General features: G+C 34.4%; 1 protein-coding gene across 7 annotated transcripts in view; it reads right to left on the reverse strand.

Annotated features, from left to right (window-relative positions):
* VTI1A (vesicle transport through interaction with t-SNAREs 1A) overlaps positions 1-20323 on the reverse strand; it is a 419413-nt gene that overhangs the window by 332520 nt on the left and 66570 nt on the right. For 5 of the 7 annotated variants that reach the window (XR_010341747.1, XM_064373873.1, XM_012448007.2 and 2 more), the window contains exons 4-5: positions 9455-9532; positions 3133-3153 (exon numbers count right to left, since the gene is read on the reverse strand). Coding sequence is in view for 6 of the 7 variants with exons in the window: in XM_064373873.1 (XP_064229943.1) it covers positions 3133-3153; positions 9455-9532 (99 nt within the window). In the remaining variant the exon portion in view is untranslated. The remainder of the gene's footprint in view (positions 1-3132; positions 3154-9454; positions 9533-20323) is intronic. The other 2 variants (XM_012448008.2, XM_012448005.2) reach the window with 1 other exon arrangement.

The raw sequence follows: 20323 nt of genomic DNA on the forward strand, positions 1-20323 counted from the left end.
GGTCAGGAAGCTGTAACAACAGTCTATAATAATTAATAGAGTTGTCCAATGTACAGCAGAGAAATTAAGAGAAAAATTGTCCCCTCCCTCTGCAAAAAAACAAAAAAATCTAAATAAATAAAATGGAGGAAGGAAGAAAAGCTTCTTATATCATTAAAAAGCAAAATCACTGAAGGCTGTAATTAAGAAAAAGAAGAGCAAGGGAGCTCCATGTGTCTGGCATTGATGACTATTTTTAAATAAAATTAAACACTTTACTAAGGCTTGTCAAAAATAGCTTTCTTACCCCTAAGTTTCCCTCTACGCAGGTTCTGAGAGTAAGGATTGCTCTTCCCTTTCCTGAACATTGTTTTCTACCTTAACAAAGGAGTTAACTTTAAACTGGTAATTCTCTAAAAAGGTATCAATCAGACCTGTGAAATCAAAAGTAAATCTGAATTTTAATCCAGAATAAGACAACAAAGATTTTTGGTTCATTTTCATATTGGACGAAATTCAAAAATTAAAACATTTAGTTATCAGAGATTTAAAAAAAAACATAGATCAATACTAGAAATGGACATCCACTTTTATAGTAATATTTACTGTAAGAAATAAGGCATTTAAATGTAAAATAATTGGCAGGATTTCATGGTTATAACAGACAATGAAATTTCTGAAAGAACTTTAAAAGTATGTATATTACTAAATAATGGAAGTAACTCTTCTTCAGGATAGTTCAATTTTATCAGAGTAAATCTGCACACAAGAGGACTATCAGTTTACCAGCAGCTTTCCAGCAGGATTTCACTCTGTATTTTGGAACCTCTTCACTTAAGTCAAACTAAAATCAAGTTCTTGAAACAGCTGTGCTATTTACATTGTTCCCTTTAGTTGTACATTGCCCTGGTCTCTGTAAATGAAAGGAAATAACTACAGTAGCAGCTGATGCTTTCAACTTGCCCCCACACTCCATCCCAAACTCATTCTCTCACCCTCTTCTCAGCCCTTTTCAAAGCAGGTAAGTGAAGCTGTGCAGGAGCTTCAGACAGAGCTCAACTTGTGTGAGGAGCTGCGCAATGTGGAGAGCTGGAGATGCAGGATTCAAACGGAGCTCGGCACAGCCAACACCAGATCAGCTCCCTCTGCACTACAACCCTGCGTCCAAGCATGCCCCATTTCCAGAACCAAGCCCAGAAAGAGCATCACAAGGAAGAGAAGGGGCAAACTTTTGTTTTCAAGCAAAAAAAAAAACCACAGTTTGGAGCATGTCTTCTTAGCATAGGTGCAAGTTAAGAAACATGGGGTAACGTTCACTCTATGATTACTATTAGAATCCCAACTGAGAAATAATCACTTCTCAGCAAGCCATATGCCAATGCAGCATCATCACTGTAATCTAGTCTACAAATATCAATGCTAGATCTATATCAAAGACCGTTAAAAGAATATTTCAGAGTATATTATTCTATTAGTTGAATAATCTAATTCTTCCAATTATGATTTCATTACAGGTTACAGTTTCGGAAACACGAATTCCAGAACCATAACTGATGAAACTGCTGCTACAGGCACACAAAAGAATTCAGCTATCAGACAAAAATAAAACGTATTCTGAAAGAAATGCAGACATGATGTTTTAAGTTTTTAGAATTAAGATTTCTAATTCGACACAATTAGGCTTAACAAAAATAAATCTTCTGTGAAAAATGTTGATTATAATAAGGTACAATTTAATATCTAAACAATATTCATTGCTTAAATTCAGGGGCAAGGGCGTCACGTAGTTTCTTCGTATAGAGGTTTTCAAGTTAACTGTTAGTTCCATTAACATTTGAAAATTCAGATTCTTCACCTAAATATGAACATATGCAAATATAACAAGCAGATACTCTATCTTGCAGAAAAATAATGTTGATGTATCCCTCATCTCAAGAATAATCTTATACATCAAAACTGCAACTGATTATATTCATTTAGCATATATACAACTGCTCCCTTTAGGGAAGATAAAAAACACAAAAAGATTGGAGGGTGAGTGTTTTCGTATACTTTCCCCTTCATTTTATATATCATTATTACTTTCTTTGAGAGTACATCAGTAATGCATCTTATATTCAAAGAGTTGTTGAAAACCACTATCTAGAAGCTTCTAAGTTAACATCCACACCACCTAGAGAATGATGACATACCAACAAAAAAAATTCTAGAAAATTCTCAATCAATGCAGTTAAACTAAACTCAACAGTAATTCATACTACTCTAAACTATAAGCAATTAGACAATTTTTAAATTGCAATATAGGCCATTATGTCTTAATAGAAAAATAAAACCCAACCTTACTAAATTAAAAATATATGATTCTCTAAAAGAGTACCAAAGCATATTTGATATGTTTAACCTAATTTTTTAAAAATAGAAATATTCAGCATCCCTCACTAATACAGGGATACAATTATATACATTGCAATAAATATTTGCTGAGCCACAAAACAAAAGTCTGGAGTTGCATTATGAAACAGTCTAGCAAACTCAGAAAAATGAGAACACACTTGGGTGCTGTATCCTACAAAAAGGAAAGTGTTTAAGAATGACGAAAGCTTGGCTATTCTTAGGTATCTATGCACATGGAGTAGCAGGGCATTTACAACACATGTGTGTTTCCCCAAAAGGATAATAGATCCATGGTGTCTTACGTTAAACCTAATAATTTTGGGTGGGGGAAAGGAGTTTATTTAAGAACAGTTTACAGTAAAGTAAACCAGAATGTCAGGGAAAAAAAAAATCATAGTAGATTCTTTGAGAAACTACACAAATAAACTTGAAGTTAGAGCCTACAATAAAACTATACTCAGGTATAATTTTAAGATATTCCTTTATTATTCTTTTTTTTTTTTTTTTGGGCTTAAAAATATTAACTTGACTCCAGTTCCAACAAGGAACAAAGATTCCTGAGATAAGCATGATTAGGATATAGTTGTGTTTTAAAAGATGATCAGCAGAAAAAATTTCTGAACAATATAAATAATACTTTTTGCTATGTATAGATTTGCCTGGAAAAACAAACCCAAAGATCCACTTCAGATTTAAAAACTCAATTTTATAAGGAAAAGCAGAATTAAAAAAAAAAAAAAGAAGCTAGGAAGTACTCACCTCTTCACGTAATTTTATCAACTGCAACATGAATGCACAAAAAAAAGATAAAAAGGAAAGAAATGGCAGGAAAGAAAGATCAGTTGTGTGACAGGATACAGAATTAACATTGACAATTTATCTGTTTACATGTTTAGCATTTAAAAATCACAGACAAACACATTAAAAGAACCTAAACATAGACTACATGCAGAGTTTTTTGAACGAATAAAGATCACTTTCTCACACTGTCACATTAAACAAAGAGAATAGTGTGAAATTCTCTTTTAAAGTACATCTAAGACACCATCATGAAATAAAGGGGAACGACTTCATAGAAGTCTATATTATAAAGAAAGAAAACAAGTTTACTGTTCCTCTCTTCTAAGAATGTACCATTGAAGAGGTTTTGTATATACAAGTTTTCAGGATGTTTCTCTATTTGGAATCTTGACAACTGATTTCAGATTTTACCTACAAATGAAAATGATTAATAGCTTATGCTTTGGTTCCAATAAGTATTTTAAACAACAAACTATTATGTTAGTTAATGTTATACTTGTACCTACTCTAGTAATAAGACTGCATTTGGAGGCAATGTTATTTTAATAGAAAATAAAGTATGCCAGGATAGATAATACTTATTTAGAACATAGTATCAAAAATTCACTATCCTATGAACTTTTGTGTATATAAGAGTCAATTCCTAGGTATTTGATTTGCTTAAGAGGCTACTGAAATCATGTGGCATGTTTTCATTTTAATTTTTGAATGATTTCTTCATTTTTCAATTTTCTTCATATTGTAAAATGGCAATGAGCTCTTACTTCATTTATACTGCAGTCTGTTTTCACTAAACTCAAATAAAAATCACTCTTTACTTGTTAGTAACTTCTTCTATGATAACATTTGAATTCTTTTATTTAGAACATTTTTCTATTTGCCTTAAATACAACAGACAAAACAAGTTGCTTAACTCTTCAGGAACTAAAATAATTATACAACCATATATCTAGCTCATTGTGTGTGTGTGTATTTGACACTACTCTAAACTACAAATATTGTGTAAGTGAGATGACAACCACAGTTTTTGCAATGACTAAAAATGGAAACCTATGTTGTAACAGACTGAACCACATTCTAGGTTTGAAATTTGCACCCTCAGCAATTCAGGTCTACAACTGATAATTTTTAAACATCCAAATATCTGTAACATTTGTTATAACACTTGACATATGCAGGCCGATAAATTAAACGATTGCTTTGGGAGAAATGTGCCATGAATTGCTCACTGTAAGTCTCTCTAAAAGTATCATGTTTACTATAGCCCGGATATCTCAATGCTTAATGCTGTTTTTATCCTGAATTCAAGGAAGGCAGCATGCATTCCAGCTTATTCTGTTATTTCATTTGTTATATATATAAAAAAAAAATTTGAGTACCAAAGTATAAGATTTTAAAAAACTGTTAAGAATCCTTTATAAAAAGGATACAGAAGTTATCATGTAATGTCTCACAGTACATTCAGTGAAAATGAAACTTTTATTATCATCGTTTCAAAATAGACAAGCTGTCTTTTATTTTTAATTAACACACTCATTCTCTCAGCAACCATCCAGTTACATACAAGTACATCATCTTGCATTTCACGTTAAAAGTTATCATTCTTCCCAGGAGAAGCAAAATTTTAAACTAAAATACCTGGCCTATCATATATCGGAATCTTTCTCTTTGCTATCCCAACATCATGGGAGAAAAAGGCAAACATTAATTCCCAGAAAGAGACGATCTGGGAATTGATCGGCCAGCTATCTTTTCTTTCTGGGGGCACTATTCTTCGGTTGACTATGATACTTAAAGGGCCAAGGTTTAAAACTACTCTTCAGCAATAGAGACCATTTGGGGCATGCCACCCTGCCATAATCAATGAGTGTTTAAAAATGCTACCCATTTGTTTTTTCAATAGGTTCCAAACAAAAAACGTTCTATCTTGTTTGTGCTGCATGGCTGCATTCAAGCTCCACACCGGATTTGTAGCTAAGCTAGGTAATGGGAGGGTTTTCATCTTTATCTTTTTTTTTTTTTTTTTTTTTGGTTAGGCCGAGAGTTATTCATTCAAGTAAACAAAAGATGGCCTATTTTTGAAAATTAACAATGCTTAGACTAGACTGTAAATCGTGATTTCGTATTTTCCCGAGTTACCAGCTCCATCATAGGCAACATGAGAGTGTGCAATACCACCATGTTGAGTTATGATAATCAACATCTTTTTTGAAACAAAGATTTTTTTTTTTTTGCCCCCAATGCAGAATTTGATACAAGAGGTAATCTGTTCCTTTGTGGGCTGAAAAAATCTGGTTTACGCTGGTTTGAACCAGTGGAATCTCTTGTGGTTAAGCCTTCTGCTGTGACTAAAATCAAAACTGCACTGCAGAGCATGTGAGGGTTCATGCGCGCGCCTGTGTGTGTGTGTGTGTGTGTGTGTGTGTGTGTGTGTGTGTGGTGCGTCACGTGACCCCCAGAACTACCGAATTTTTTTTTTAAAGCTGATAACGCGACTGCCGTCTCTGTCCGCATACAGATAACGAATAAATGCTGAACTCTATTAAACGCCCTTTACACATTATCGTGGGTCGAACACACAATTTTCTGAACTTATGATGACAGTCTATTTATTTTGCTATAAACCCTCAGCACGTAACGAACAGATTTGTGCCTGGTAATGATCTGCTCTGCCAGGGCTATATGAAATGATACCGACCTTCTTTAGATCTTGGGGAATTAAATTGACCGACTTCACCCCCTGGTCTGTAGCTGAAGTTTGACACACTTTATGCACAGCAAGCCCAAATCAGAACTTAAGAGAACCTCGCATTAAAAAATTAAGCAATCATTATCTGCTAAATATTGCTTTGCCACAAAACTTTCCACACATTTGGAAATAGTCTACTCTTTATATTTTGAACTCTCTATTTAGGATTTATTCAAAGTCACTGATCAATATAATTCTGCATATAGAAACTGAGAGTATTAGGGTTCAAAACCAGAGCTTGGAACAGTTTACTTGGCCCATTATCACACTTCACTATGAAAGGCTTTATGATTTTATTCTATAAGTTGTATTTTCCCTTTTATGAGACTGGTTCTCATGAAATGCAATCAAGTTAGGAACTATTAATGTTTCCACTCTAAATACAACATTACTACATTCAAGAGCTCAACTCTTTCAAAGAAATAAAATGTTGCCACATAGAATGGTAAATACGGTATTTTCAAAGAACAGAATGATATTGCTTAAGACAATAGTCTTTGGAAAGCTGATAGCCCAACAGTACTCGAATGTGCAAAGTAGGTAACTTTCTTGTGGCTTCTTTGTAAATCAAGCATAAGCTATATTTGATTGAATGAAATGAATATGAATCAGAAATGAATTTATACAAAGCATTTAATTTGGAATTAAATGCAAGGTGTATTGTATGAGGGACATTAAAAATGCTTTTGAAAAAATTTTCATTTCTGAATTTTTAACATTTCTGATCATGGCAGAAATGTTTATGTACCTAAGAGTAAATTAACATACTTTATAGTTAGTTGGCAGGCTATAATTATATGTATTAACAGTCAGGTTTCAGATGCCTAAAAAAACCACATTATAAATTACCGGAATGAGAAATAATAGCTATTGTATTCATATTGTTGAATCTTCACAAAGAAGCAACTATAAGGAGAATGTATATGTTGCATTAAAAATTCCTAGCCAGTATTTTATTTTATCTATATAATCATTGCTCTTAATTCCTTATTTTCCTATTTTGATATATATTTTTAAACTGACAGATATAGCCCAATGGCAATGAAATGAATATTGCTATTTTTAATCTCATTTTATCTCCAAGTTTTATCCATATATTAAAAGTTTATCATAAGTATTCCATGAACAAAAAGTTCTGAAAATTAATTTATTAGCAAATAACTTAAAAGTACACTTATTTGTAGAAAAAACTCTTCCTAACCACTGAACTACAAAAATTAATATAAAGAGTCAAAATCTTTTCTTTCTTTAAAGAAAGAGATTCTGTTTTGATTCTATATTCTGAATGAATGCTGATGCGGAATAAAAAAAGTTATTCTCAAGTGACCATACCTAGTCAAGGATGTATTTTAGTTTGAGGGATTTTAATTCCTATATTATGACAAAGAGCCTTAAAACAAAATGCAGTGATTTCATATGATATGAAAACTTTGCTACATTTGGTAACCAAATATCCAAAAAGTTAAGTGTGGTCTCTTTGAACTTTCACACCTCATTCAAATTTTAGATGGAAAAGTTCACACAAGTAATAATCTAACAGTACATATTCTCATGCCTATAATTTATCATACTCTATTTATTGAAGTGACAGTTCCTTACAACTAAACTTCAGGTTCTCCAAGCACTTTCAGAATTTGTAAGTTTGATTTATACAAGTCCAGGGGAGATCTCTGCATAATCACTTGAAAGTGACAGGAATACAATTTAAAAAATTCAGAAAATATGAACTCAATCTATTTTTGTGGAACAGTTTTCTTTAGGCATAAAAAAATCATACTTATATGTACGCAAGGCAGATGTTTTAGGCATATAAAATGTCCATTAAGAGAAGTGAACATGTTTGAAAAAAAAAGGGATCCCTGTCATAGAACTACAACATCCATTACAATAAAGGAGTCTGAGTTAGACAGGCACACCCCCTTCCTTTCTATTTCCTCTACATTAGGCAGTAGTTTCAAATGAAGGAAAGATCTATAGCTTTTTAAAGAACTGACATGGGAACTACGCATTCACTTTTTTGAAAAAAAGATAATGCTTTCTTTTTGCAGTAGATAGGAAATAAAATTATGATTCATTCATTCAAGAGGTATGAGAAATATAAATTTCACTTTAAAAAAGGAAGAAAATATTTTTTCTCTTATCCTCACATTATTTAATCTATTATGAGTAAAACCCCTTTATCACATCCCCCTTTTATGTTTGATGTGCTATTTTTTTTTCCTTTAGCTATTCTCACATTTCAATCAGGGAAGCTGAAATCCCAAGTCAAATCTGAACATGTTCACATGTCTGAACTCAAGCTGATAACATCCAAATAGTGGAGGAGGTGAGATCTTTCCAAAAACAAACATAATCAGCTCAGTCATTCTCTCTTTTTAGGGGGTGGGTAGCATCCTTAATTGCACAGACCACATCCTGGTTATAGTTTATAGTATAATAGATAGCAATACTATTAGCATATATAGACCTACAATATCATCTATTTGAGATGGTAAATACAATTATGCAATTTTCATAATATATATCAATATATTATGTTTCACTATCCTATAACAATTTTGGTTTACTCAGTGACTGATTTATGTTCATTTTCATTTAGGCAGAGTAGACTTTTATAATTCTTGCCAAAGTGGCATTGGTAACCATGTTCAGGTCTTGCTTCTGAAGGCCCCTATCACATATTTTCTTTAAAAGAAAATCTGTCATTAGAGTTTTTTGAGACATTTTAAAAGTCATTTCTATACCAAGGTTTTTAAACTTTTTTTTAGAGTTGTATATAGTATCTACATAAATTAATGAAGTCTGCAGTATTAATTCAAAGAAAGAGGCAGGACGTTAATTAGACTTATGACACTAATGTATGATCCAATGAGAACTGACAGCCGAGTTGTAAAGCCCTTTTAAGAAGAAATTGTATCTTATTTTTGGCCTAGGCAGATCTTAAACTGCAAAAAGACTTATCCTATTATAATAATAATATTATTATTATGACTATCATTGGACAGAAGCAGGTCCTCTATATGGGTATCCAAGTTCCACACTGGTGCTTACAATTTGCATTTCGGTGAATGTATTTTTAAGAAGCCACACAATAGGAGATTGGGCTGCCCTGTTGAATTTTGAAAGCTCACTTTCATTTGTTTTGCTGCAAGTGTTGATTTAATTATACTGCATTATTATCAAAGCTGTATTATGTACTTTTTTATTCCTTTTACATGTGTTTGAGGTGAAGACCTTGGCTTTGTCTGCAAACGGTGTGTTTCAAGTTACTCCTTAAGTACTAAATAATAAAGAAAAGAGAATGAAAGATTTTTTTAAAAGATAGCAGACAGTGATCACAAGGTAAAGGGTTAAATGAAAGATCTCTAAGAAACATTTTGAAGTTGATTAAGACTCCAGCTTTGCATTAAACAGTATCGCTTCCACATGAGTTGCTGCTAATACCGCTAAGGAGCAGCTTGAGAGCCCAGTGCGCCAGTGACCTCCTTCACCCTCCAGCCACCCACCGGGCCTTCCTGATTAGCATTCTACCTGGTTCTCTGAGGAATTCCCATCATCCCCCAGGAGCTCATTCCGTACTTCGTCACTGTAGGCGATCCGTGACCTTTTCTATAAAACAAAACAAAAAGGGAGAGAGTGAGAGGAACGTTAGAAAGTAAAGGCTTCGAAGCATTATTGGTATCAAGGCCCATCTCAAACCTCGAGAGCCCCCTAATGGAAACCTATTGGCTACAATTTGCACACCAAAGTTGTGTAAAGTTCCTGAACTTGAGAAGTTTCATGTAAATTAGTTTTAAAAATGCCAATAATGAAAGAAAACTGCATTGTGTAAGTATTTCATTAATATTCATAAACGGATCCAAACTTGTATATTATTTTCATACTTCACCATTCAAATAAGACCACTAAGCTGAAAGAAATACAGCTATATAACTGTATGTCTGTAAAACTCACTAGATTGTATTGTGCTTAAGACAGGAGTCTATGTTTTTGTTTTTTTTTTATATTGTGGTAGGAAATGGACATTACAAAGCTTTCAATTTAGGTCTTTAAAAGTCTCTAATATTAGGATAATAATTATATCTCCAACTATACTCTGCAATGCCTAGAATAGCACATCTATATTTCTTTCATTATTGTAATGTTACTAAACCAGAAAGAAATGGAATCTAAAAGCCCATCTCCTGTACAAACAATAATTTAAATGTCTCCCAGTTTTCTATAAATAATGACCTAAGGAAAAGTAATGAAAGTGTGTGTGCCTCTGTGCATGCATGTGTGTGTCTGGTAAAAGAAACTAAATTTCCCAGTCACAGTAAATAAAGTCAAGTAGGTTATGAGTCAACTTTTCACAGTCCCAGTAAATAAAGACAAGTGGGCTATGAGTCAGTGTTTCACACACTGAGAAAATGTGTTTTACAAGAAATGTACCCCTCTCCATAAAGTCAGAGGGACATGTCTGCAAGCAATTCATAAATTACCTAAATGTATACACACTTGAAAAAGCTAAAAGATTGAAAATTGGTTGTGAAGCTAAAGTGTGGTCCTCGGATCTCACTTCAGTATCACTATTTCAGATCTAAATTCAGATTTGCAAGTTACTTTGTTGTCTTTTCTGCTTCAGACTTCACTAAGAAAACAACTCCATTAAAAAATGGCAGTTGGAAAACGGTAATCTAGTCCTCACTTGGGGTCTACAATTTGGGACTTACAATTTCTTACCTATTCAACTGTAATCTGAAAAAGTATTGTAGTTTAAAAGGACTAGCCATAATTCAGGAACAGATGTCAACAATATGATTTTTAAATTAGATTTTAAACTAGTGGATTAGCTACACTACTTGACCACATAGAGATCATAATATCTTAAACATCAAACATATCATATTCAAATATAAAGGAACCTTAGACAAGAACAACCAATAGACTTTAAATCATTTTGAAGTTACAACTTTTCCCAATTGGGGTTCCTTATCTTAACCACAAAACACAGAAATTATTTCAGTGACTATTTTATCAATTCTCCCAAGGACGGTACATAAGAAAAAATTTAGTTCATTACATATAGTTGAAGGCAAGGTGTAAGTCTCTGGCAGAACCCAGTTGAAAAAGCCTGAATGGAGTAGAAATAAAAATAAATAAATCTGGAGACTCTTTGGCTTTTTAGTGGAAAAAAAAAAAAAATCAGTTTCATGGAATCCTAAAGGTAGCACTGGTTAAACTAACACTGGAACACTGGGGTCCTGACTCACAGCTAAGTGCTCATTCTACTATGCAAAATTTTCTCTTCATTCTATTACCTTTAGAGTGACCCAGGATAAAAGCATAAGAATTGCAAAATGTTTTGATATTAAGGAGACAGTGGCATCCACTCCCTGCACTGAGTCTCCACTCCAAACCCCATTTCCCTGCCACAAATGCATGTCTTATACCTTGGCTAATGCAATAACTCTATAAGTAGATAAACAAAACCAACAACGTTGCAGGGAGGAGGGCAGAGTAAAGGAGTCAAGTCCTTAGCATGAAGTCGGTAAAGATACCAGTAACAGATCTCTTGACAATTCAGTACTGACCCAACTCAGTCATTTGTGAACAGGCCAGACTTTTTACCATCAAAAACAGCATATATTAAGCCTGCTTCTCTTATTGTATTTACTGAAGCCATTATTAATTAGCTATTTCTATTGACTTCATACAGAATTGCATTTAAAAATGCTAAATTATTAGGGCAGTCCACTTCATGGCCTTAATACAATATTTAGATCAAGCCAAAGCTTTCTTTTGCTCATTTGGAAGTCCTACTACAGTAGTTTCAAACTAGCTAAGCAAAAGTATTTTACAGCATTAAAGGAAATGAGAACCTTTAAACAGGCTGTGGTATCAGAGCTGCCTTTTTAATTATTCATTTCATCACTATGGGGGACTAAAACATTCCACAGTATGCGAGAGAATCATATGGAGATTGTTTTTGTTTTTCCCTTTTTTCACCAAAATACCAACAAATTGGCATAGATCGTTCAATTACATTATATTCTTATTTTGATTTACTATACTTCAAAAGGAGAAAATTAGAAATGTGTATCCCTAAATATTTAATCTTGTTTTGGTTAGAATCCACTGCTTTCAAAAACCAGCAATTAAGAGTGTACATGCTCAGCAACAGAGGAGAACCAAGGCTTTATCCACAGCTGAAGGGTGGTCCCTATAAATGTCATTCTTTACCACTGGGATGGTAAAAACTGGTTGTTTGGATGGCTCTCTGGATATAATTAAGCAAATGATATGCTGAGTTTAACAAAGTGTTCTCTGACAGGACTGACTTTTAAGGAATGAAAAGACAACTCATTTCAAATATCAGAAATAGTTCCTCATGAACATGACACAACAATACTGAAAACTGAACTCTTTACCTGTGAGTTTCATTTTCCAAAAATAAAACAAATCAAGACTTTAAAAAAAACGAAGAATTATATTTAGATGCCCAACATGGGTATTTTCTTATAATTTTTCACAACTTGAAATTTTAAGTGACCAACCATAATGTACACCACAAGATCATCACTAAACTAACTGAATACCAAAAAAGGGGCAAAGTCCTTTGAATGACAAACTGCTTATTTTATGGATCATTTTCCTCTAAAACATCAATAAATTATGTTATCTTTTATGGAATTATTTTTAAAATCTCATGCTACATTACTAAGTACCTACGCAATAATTTAATTTGGAAGATTCAAAGTTAATGAAACTGAAGCATTTACTGTATCTCGATAAACTTCACTAAAATATTTTTACTTTATTATCAACAGTATAAAATTTGTACTTTAGCCAAATGCAAACATGAGAATTTGAGCTGGAAATGTCACACATTCAGCTACAGTTTGAAGGAACCCAATTCATAATGCATTTTATAAATAGTTAATGACTTCTATACATAAGCTAACCAGGCAAATCAAGAAATTGTCAACATTTTTAGTCTTAGTTGTCAGTTACCACTGTCTAGTGGTGCTTTATATGTGGCTTCTGGAGAAGACAGAAGCTCTATGCAGTTTGTAATCTACTGCAATTTCTGGTCTGTACCCTAAGAGTGGAAAAGCTTCGGCTGACAATATTTGCCACACACACACACACACACACACACACCCCACACACATATGCAGAGTTAAATACAAGAGTACTCCACACTTAATTGTGCTTGTGTAAAGCTTACTCCTAACTTATACCCTTTGGTGGACTAGATGGTTAGAAAGAAAATCTACAGACCATATATGAACTATAGAAAAAATATGACAAATAAACAACTGATTGTTACCTCTAAGAAGTTAGATGCACAAGTTTCAATGGCTATTTGAAACTGATGACACAAGTGAGTTATGAATGCGAGAATTTCAGATTCAAAGCAATCTTCGACTTTCGCTTGGTACATGAACAGGTCTTTTGCATACTGATTGGCTGATTTTCTTAAAGCCAAGTTCAAACAGATACACTTGCTCAGTTGTCTGGAAATTTGGCTTGAAACAATCTTTCTACTTGACCCAAGCCTTGACATTTCCCAACTGAACTGAATGTGTTCCTGGACAGGCACCGCTAAATTAGAAACAAAACAAATTAACTTAGCTTAAAGTAATTAAAAACTGTGATCAGTGGTACCGCCTCCTGTATGATTCTACATGTGAAATAGAGTATACGTAACCAGAATGAGGATTCTACAGCCCAGAACTAGCAAAAGCATAACAATGAAGTTGGTTTATTACTAAAGCGTATATGAGAATTTAATTTCCATGGCGTGCACATGGCAAAGCAATTGCTTAAATTGCCTCACCTGGGAATTTAATACAATGTTATCATCAGACCAGCCACATTGTAAATAGATTTATAATGCTTTCCATGTGCTGTACTCTGTTGCATATGAATTAAGTAATGATCTGGTATTACAATAAAATCAGCTAGTTCCCACACCTGGCAGACAGGATATTTCACTAAATTAATACCCGTACAGCTACATCACAAGGCATAGGAGAGGAAACCATCTCAAAGGCATTCGACTTGAGTTTTACATGGGATGCAAATACTCGATGGCTATGTAGAATGTCATCACATTGAATGGGCTGCTGAAGACAATCTGTTTCTAACATCTGTATCACAGAATTAAGACGCTCTCATTCCCATTCGATTTTGGCCTAATTTTCTTCATTCAGCACTTTAATTACTAATCAGCAATCCGCAACATTCACAAACACTAAGCAAGCCCTTTATTCTAATCTATGTGCTGCAGACAGCCAAATAATTGATACAGAGTGCAGTATGGTTTTGGTACGTAATGAAAGAACAGCTTGTCCTACTTCCTAATCAAATGGGTCTATAGAAGAAATGGTTAATAGATTTCTCCATAGGTCTAAAACAAATTACCCAGTCTGGCCAGACTTTTCCATTGCTTCTACCATGTCTTTCAGTCTCCATATATTTAATAATGCCCAAGGTTACCAGGTGATACATCTATTAAAAACTGCTATGCTTTCATAGCTAAAGAATTTACTTGCTCCAAAGAATTTAACTGCTCCTGTTATAATTAACACTTTGGGATATCTACAGAATACCATGAAATTATATTGATTAGTTAGTCATATAATTGCTGGCATTCATTTCGTACCTAATTTTATCTGGTTCTAATTAAATAATATCATACTTCTGTAATGCCCAGATGGCATTTTCTAAAATGCATCTATCTTTGGCACCAAGTATTCCATTTTTAGCCTCACTTCTATTTCTCATGGACAATTTCAGCTTTTCAGCCACACACCACCCCTGCACCAGGACTCAAAAAGGCTCATCAATCCAGGACAGAAAGCTTATATATTCCAGAAAAACTGAAATGGAATTTATGAATTTTTGTTTATCCCAGTGTTCTCCATGCTGTATTAATTTCTAGCAAAAAGCAATTTAAGGTTAAAACATGTATCATAGCACGTGGCTTACGTAAAGGTAAAAAAAACTGTTAGATAAATGTTTGATCCCTGGAACATTATTAGGATGGATGAAAAAGAACAGGATACTTAATGAAAAGAACAGAGATAGCATTTCAGTATGTGATCTTGGTCGAATTAAGTTTTCTGAGCATCAGTTTCCTCATCTCTAAAATAATGGTATAGAAATTACTTCCTGGGGCTCTTGTGAAGATTTAAATATTATAAACAAATGGAAACCTATCCTAACACCTTGTATATGATAACTTTCAGAGCATGTTCAACTAAATATTAGTAGATAATACTGGAAAGGATGCAATAAAACAAGTAGGCATACATGGCTGAGAGTATAAATTATGCATCCTTCTTAAAAAAATCATTTGCCAATACATACCAAAAATGGCTTTAAAAATCTGTATTATTTAGACCCTGTAATTTCACCATACTGTTTTGCCCAATTCCTTATTTTATGGTGCTGCAATTTTTGGATGGCTTCCAACAGTAAAAAACGTTAGTGTTTCTTTAATGCTATCAGAGAAAGTAAGTTCCAATCTGTTTCTTCTATGTAGTCATGCCTCTAAACATGGCTGGCTCTTGCTCAAGGGACTGTTTAGAGTTAAAGGTCAAGCTCATTCGCTGGAAGGTGCACATGCCACATGTCACCAATACTGTAGCATTAATAAAGGGGAAGTACACTTTCTGTCTATCATAAACTCATGGTCAATGGACCATATGCAAGCCACCAGAGAAAAAATACTCACACACTCTGCTGCAAGGCTACCAACAGAGCTGGGAAAGTAGGTTACCATGAGAATGCTGAAACAATCCATTGTTCTTTAGTATGCAACACCAGGAAAAAAAAATAAAAATTTGTTTTGAAAATTTTTGTCTTTTTATCATAATCACGCTCATTTATTTTTGCTTATACTTTCAAACACATTTTCCATGTTTAAAATGGATATTTGTGTTTGGGCTATAAACAGTAAGATAAATTATACCACATTTCCCCTTATTACTTTTAAAAATTTAGCTATATCATATGTGAATATTTATATTCATATCATGAGGTTTTATACATACACACACACACACACACACACACACAATTTAGAGACTAACAAACCCATTTGCAATCCATATGGAATAATAACTATGCTTACAATGCTAGGATAGGCTTTTATTTATACTAGGAACTCTGACCATATTGCTGCTATATCATTTAATGATTTGCAAAACAGAGAGCCCAGAAATTATGTAACTGTACTTCTTCATTTCCTCTTCCAGCATTTCTAAACTTTAGCCTGTAATTTAAATTTAGCATTAGTGTTTGAAAAGGCAATGTAAGTTAGTATCATGGCCCCACTTGCTTGCATATGCTTGCAGTTTATGACTTTTGACACTGCTATTGAATATGGTGTGGCTGTGTCTTAAATCATGTTAGCTTGTCAATCAACAATTAAATTACTTCATTCGGAAAATCAGCTCATGATAGAATGCCCACATGTTGTTGTCAGCATCTGGAATAGTGTAAGTATGCAGTGGAGGAAATCTAATCCTTTAAAGTTTTTGATATGTAAAATAAAATAACTCCATAGACTCTACTTGAAATAATCAAAATATCAAAATGTTTATTATTTTGTTTGTTAATGATTTATAATTACACTATACCCCCTACTGGAAAATGTTACTCTAATAAATAAATATTTTGCAATAGATGCTTCATATGTATTTTAAAATAAACTACTGCAACAAAGTATATAAGTGTATACACTTAATTCGTATAATGCTAGTTTCTCTATGTCATCTGCCTAGCATTGGGAAGAGAAAGGGGTCATTCATTAAAAATCTGTCCATGGGCCGGGCGCGGTGGCTCAAGCCTGTAATCCCAGCACTTTGGGAGGCCGAGGCGGGTGGATCACGAGGTCAAGAGATCGAGACCATCCTGGTCAACATGGTGAAACCCCGTCTCTACTAAAAATACAAAAAACTAGCTGGGCATGGTGGCGCGTGCCTGTAATCCCAGCCACTCAGGAGGCTGAGGCAGGAGAATTGCCTGAACCCAGGAGGCCGAGGTTGCGGTGAGCCGAGATCGCGCCATTGCACTCCAGCCTGGGTAACAAGAGCGAAACTCCGTCTCAAAAAAAAAAAAAAAAAATCTGTCCATAGTCACAGTTTCAAGTTGTCTAGATATCCAAGTTATCCTGAGGATTCTCTGTAACTGACACTAACTGAGGCTTCATCTAGATCAGGCTACAAATTTAGAGACAAAGGGTTCTAAGCCAGATGAATGATCTATCCAAGGCCATAGAGCTAGGAAAGATGAGACAGAACAAAGACAGAACCCATTCCTCAATGTCAGTGTTCTTTTCACTTTATTACACTGCCACTACAGGCTGGAGTCATCCTACCATCATTCTCCAAAGCCAAGGTTGGATTCACGATTCACCTAGTTCATCAGCTACAAGGTTAATTAGTCTAAAGGTTTTGTTTCTGGTCACCCTTCTCTAAAAACAAACAAACCTTTATATATTGTTATCAACAGCTAGAATATTGGACACCAATCAAGAGTTCAAGGGTGATAAATGCTTAAAGTAAACTGTTTTATTTGATAGAATAAAGCATCTGATCTTAGAGGGTGACTCACAACCACACCTATGGATGTTATTTAGATATGTTTCAAGATTAATCTTCAAAGGCTGCACCACAAAGCAACAATAACCTACCTATGGCTCACTTTTAAGTGTATCACAGCTTTACACATTTTAAAAAGTTACGTCTTTTTTTTTTTTTCAGATAGAGATGAGGTCTCACCATGTTGCCCAGGCTGGTTTTGAACTCTTTGGGCTCAAGCAATCCTCCCATCTCTGCCTCCCAAAGTGCCGGGATTACAAGTATGAGCCACAGCACCTGGCAGTTATTTCATTCTAGATTACTCTCCCTGCAAAATGCCCAACCTCTCTTTATGCTTCCCTTCATAGCCAAGCTTCTTAACCCACTTATGCTTAGTGTTCCATTATTGGAACACTATATAAATAACTCCCACAAGCTTAGTGTTCTGGGAGTTATTTATATCCTACTGCTCAAGGTCATCGCCAGGGTCTGAATATTCCAAAAAAAATTTGCAACCTCTGGCATAAACGGGTTAATAGACCATTTTACGTGCACTAACTCGATTTATTCATGTTTCAGTCATTTCTCTTGGCTGTGATAGTTTCTTAGACTTACTTGTTTTTGATGACCTTGACAGTTTTGAGGAGTGCTGCTCAGGTATTTTGTAAAATGTCCCTCAGTTAGGATTTGCCTGATATTTTTCTCATGACTAGGTTGGAGTCATGTATTTTCCGAAGGCTGATCACAGAAGTAAAATGCCACTTTGATCACATCATATCAAAGCTACATATGATCAGCATGACTCATCACTGTTGATGCTGACCTTGATCACTTGGCTGAGGTGGTCTTTATCAGGTCTATCCACTGTAAAGTTACCCTTTTCCTCTTTTCATGTTGCATAGCTCACTATGCATAGCTCACAGGTAAGGAGTTGGGAATTCTGCTCCACCCCCTTGAGGGCAGAGTATCTACATAAATTATCTGGCATTCTATTGCACAAGAGATTTGTCTATTCAATCATTAGTCAATCACCTATTTATATCAGTATGGCATCATGGCTATTTATTTTATATTTTGGGTTATCATCCAGTACTAATTCATTTATTTTGTTGCTCAGGTTGTGCCAATTTTAGCCGCAATGGCCACTTTTCAGTCCTTTTATGGTCCAACCTCTCGATAGTACCTGACATTGTTGCCCACTTCCTCCTTAGCAGATTCAGCACCATGCTCCCTGTGAATTCCTCCTATCCTTGGAGAAACTGTGCTTCTCTTTCTCAGTCTCCTTCATTGTAACTTTGCTCATGCTCTGCCATAAATGCTGGTGTTCCCCTAGATCTCCATCCTTAGCCTTCTTCTCACTCATCTGAATGATTTAATTTATACCTATTGTTCAAACTATCACTTAGGAGCTGGCAAAGATGTCTTCTGCATATTCTACTAAAAATCCAATTTCTATTGAGCACCTTAAATAATCTAAAGGCATCTCAGATTTAACACAGACAAAGTAGAATACTATCTTTCTTCTACCTACTGCTCCACCTCCTGTTTTCCCTAATGATGGATGGTATCACCATGCACATGGTGTTCTTAGATGAAAACCTAAAAATTATCCCACTCTCTCCTTCATTACACAAATCCAAATCAATCAGCAGGCCCTATCAATTAAACCCTTATTTTTCAGAATATCTACAACTGGGGCCATTGACCCTATTTCCAGAATGTTTGTTACCTTATGCATTGGCCCCCATTCTTTCTTTATAACTGTTATTAACACATATTTCACCCCTCTTTTTATATATGAACTATATTTGGGAGATATTTGGATGGAAAGACTGACATGTTTTTGGCAGAGATAAGCCAAGAGGTACAAAGTCTCAGCTCCTCATTTTGGGCAGAAAAGGAGATACCTTCTCTAGCAGAATATCAAAGCTATACATGAATAATTGTCTAAAAATATAACTTATTTTGCTATTAGTATTAAAATAGAAAGCAAACATATTCAACAAAAGCCAATATACCATGAGGAAATGGTAAGCAACAGACCACTCTCCAACTTTATAAATCAATACTACATTTCTCTTTAATTTCAAATATAGGCATATCTCATGTCAGCTGTTTTATTGTTCTCATGAGTTAGATATTCCCATTTTTTATTATGTAGAAGCTAAAAGACCACTATTTCAAACAAGATGATGTGCATGCATATTTCTTGTTTGTTTGTCTGATTTGTGGACCTGAGGAATATGGATTACCTCTGTTATCTGCACAAGAAGCTCTGCTACAAGCCTGGCATTCAGTTTGCTTTTATCTCTGAGACCCCAAATTGTCCTGTTAGGCAACAGAGGGCACTTATCTAGATTGAACTGTCATACAAATAGATTTTTGTCAGCCATTCAATTTGTATTGGGGAACATGCCAACAAAAACAAAACCCAGCAATTTAAAACAACAATCCTATCCTCTAGTGACAGGAACAAATTGCTGTATTTCAAATGAATAAGAATTACTATAGATTGCCCATCTTGCATGTGGGTGCTACAGAAAGAAAAATGTTCTTGGAACTAATCTGTATAGTTTTCCTGGCAGTAGTCTAATATAAATCAAGTGCATAGTAAGCCTAATACTAACAAACATACAAAAAAAAAAAAAAAGCCAAGAACAAACAGGAATTAATTATTACCTGAGGAGAATGAGGCTGCCTAATAAAGTTCCAAGTCAAAATTCAGTGGCTAAATGAAGGTGACACTGTGTTGCATTTTGAATCTGTTCTCTGACCTATGGTCCCTCCAGGAATGCAGGTAGTATCTCTGCCCATGAAACAGTCAGTT

The sequence above is a fragment of the Aotus nancymaae genome, unplaced genomic scaffold (genome assembly GCF_030222135.1).
Source record: "Aotus nancymaae isolate 86718 unplaced genomic scaffold, 86718_ANA_hifiasm-v0.15.2.pri h1tg000010l, whole genome shotgun sequence".
NCBI lineage: Eukaryota > Metazoa > Chordata > Mammalia > Primates > Aotidae > Aotus > Aotus nancymaae.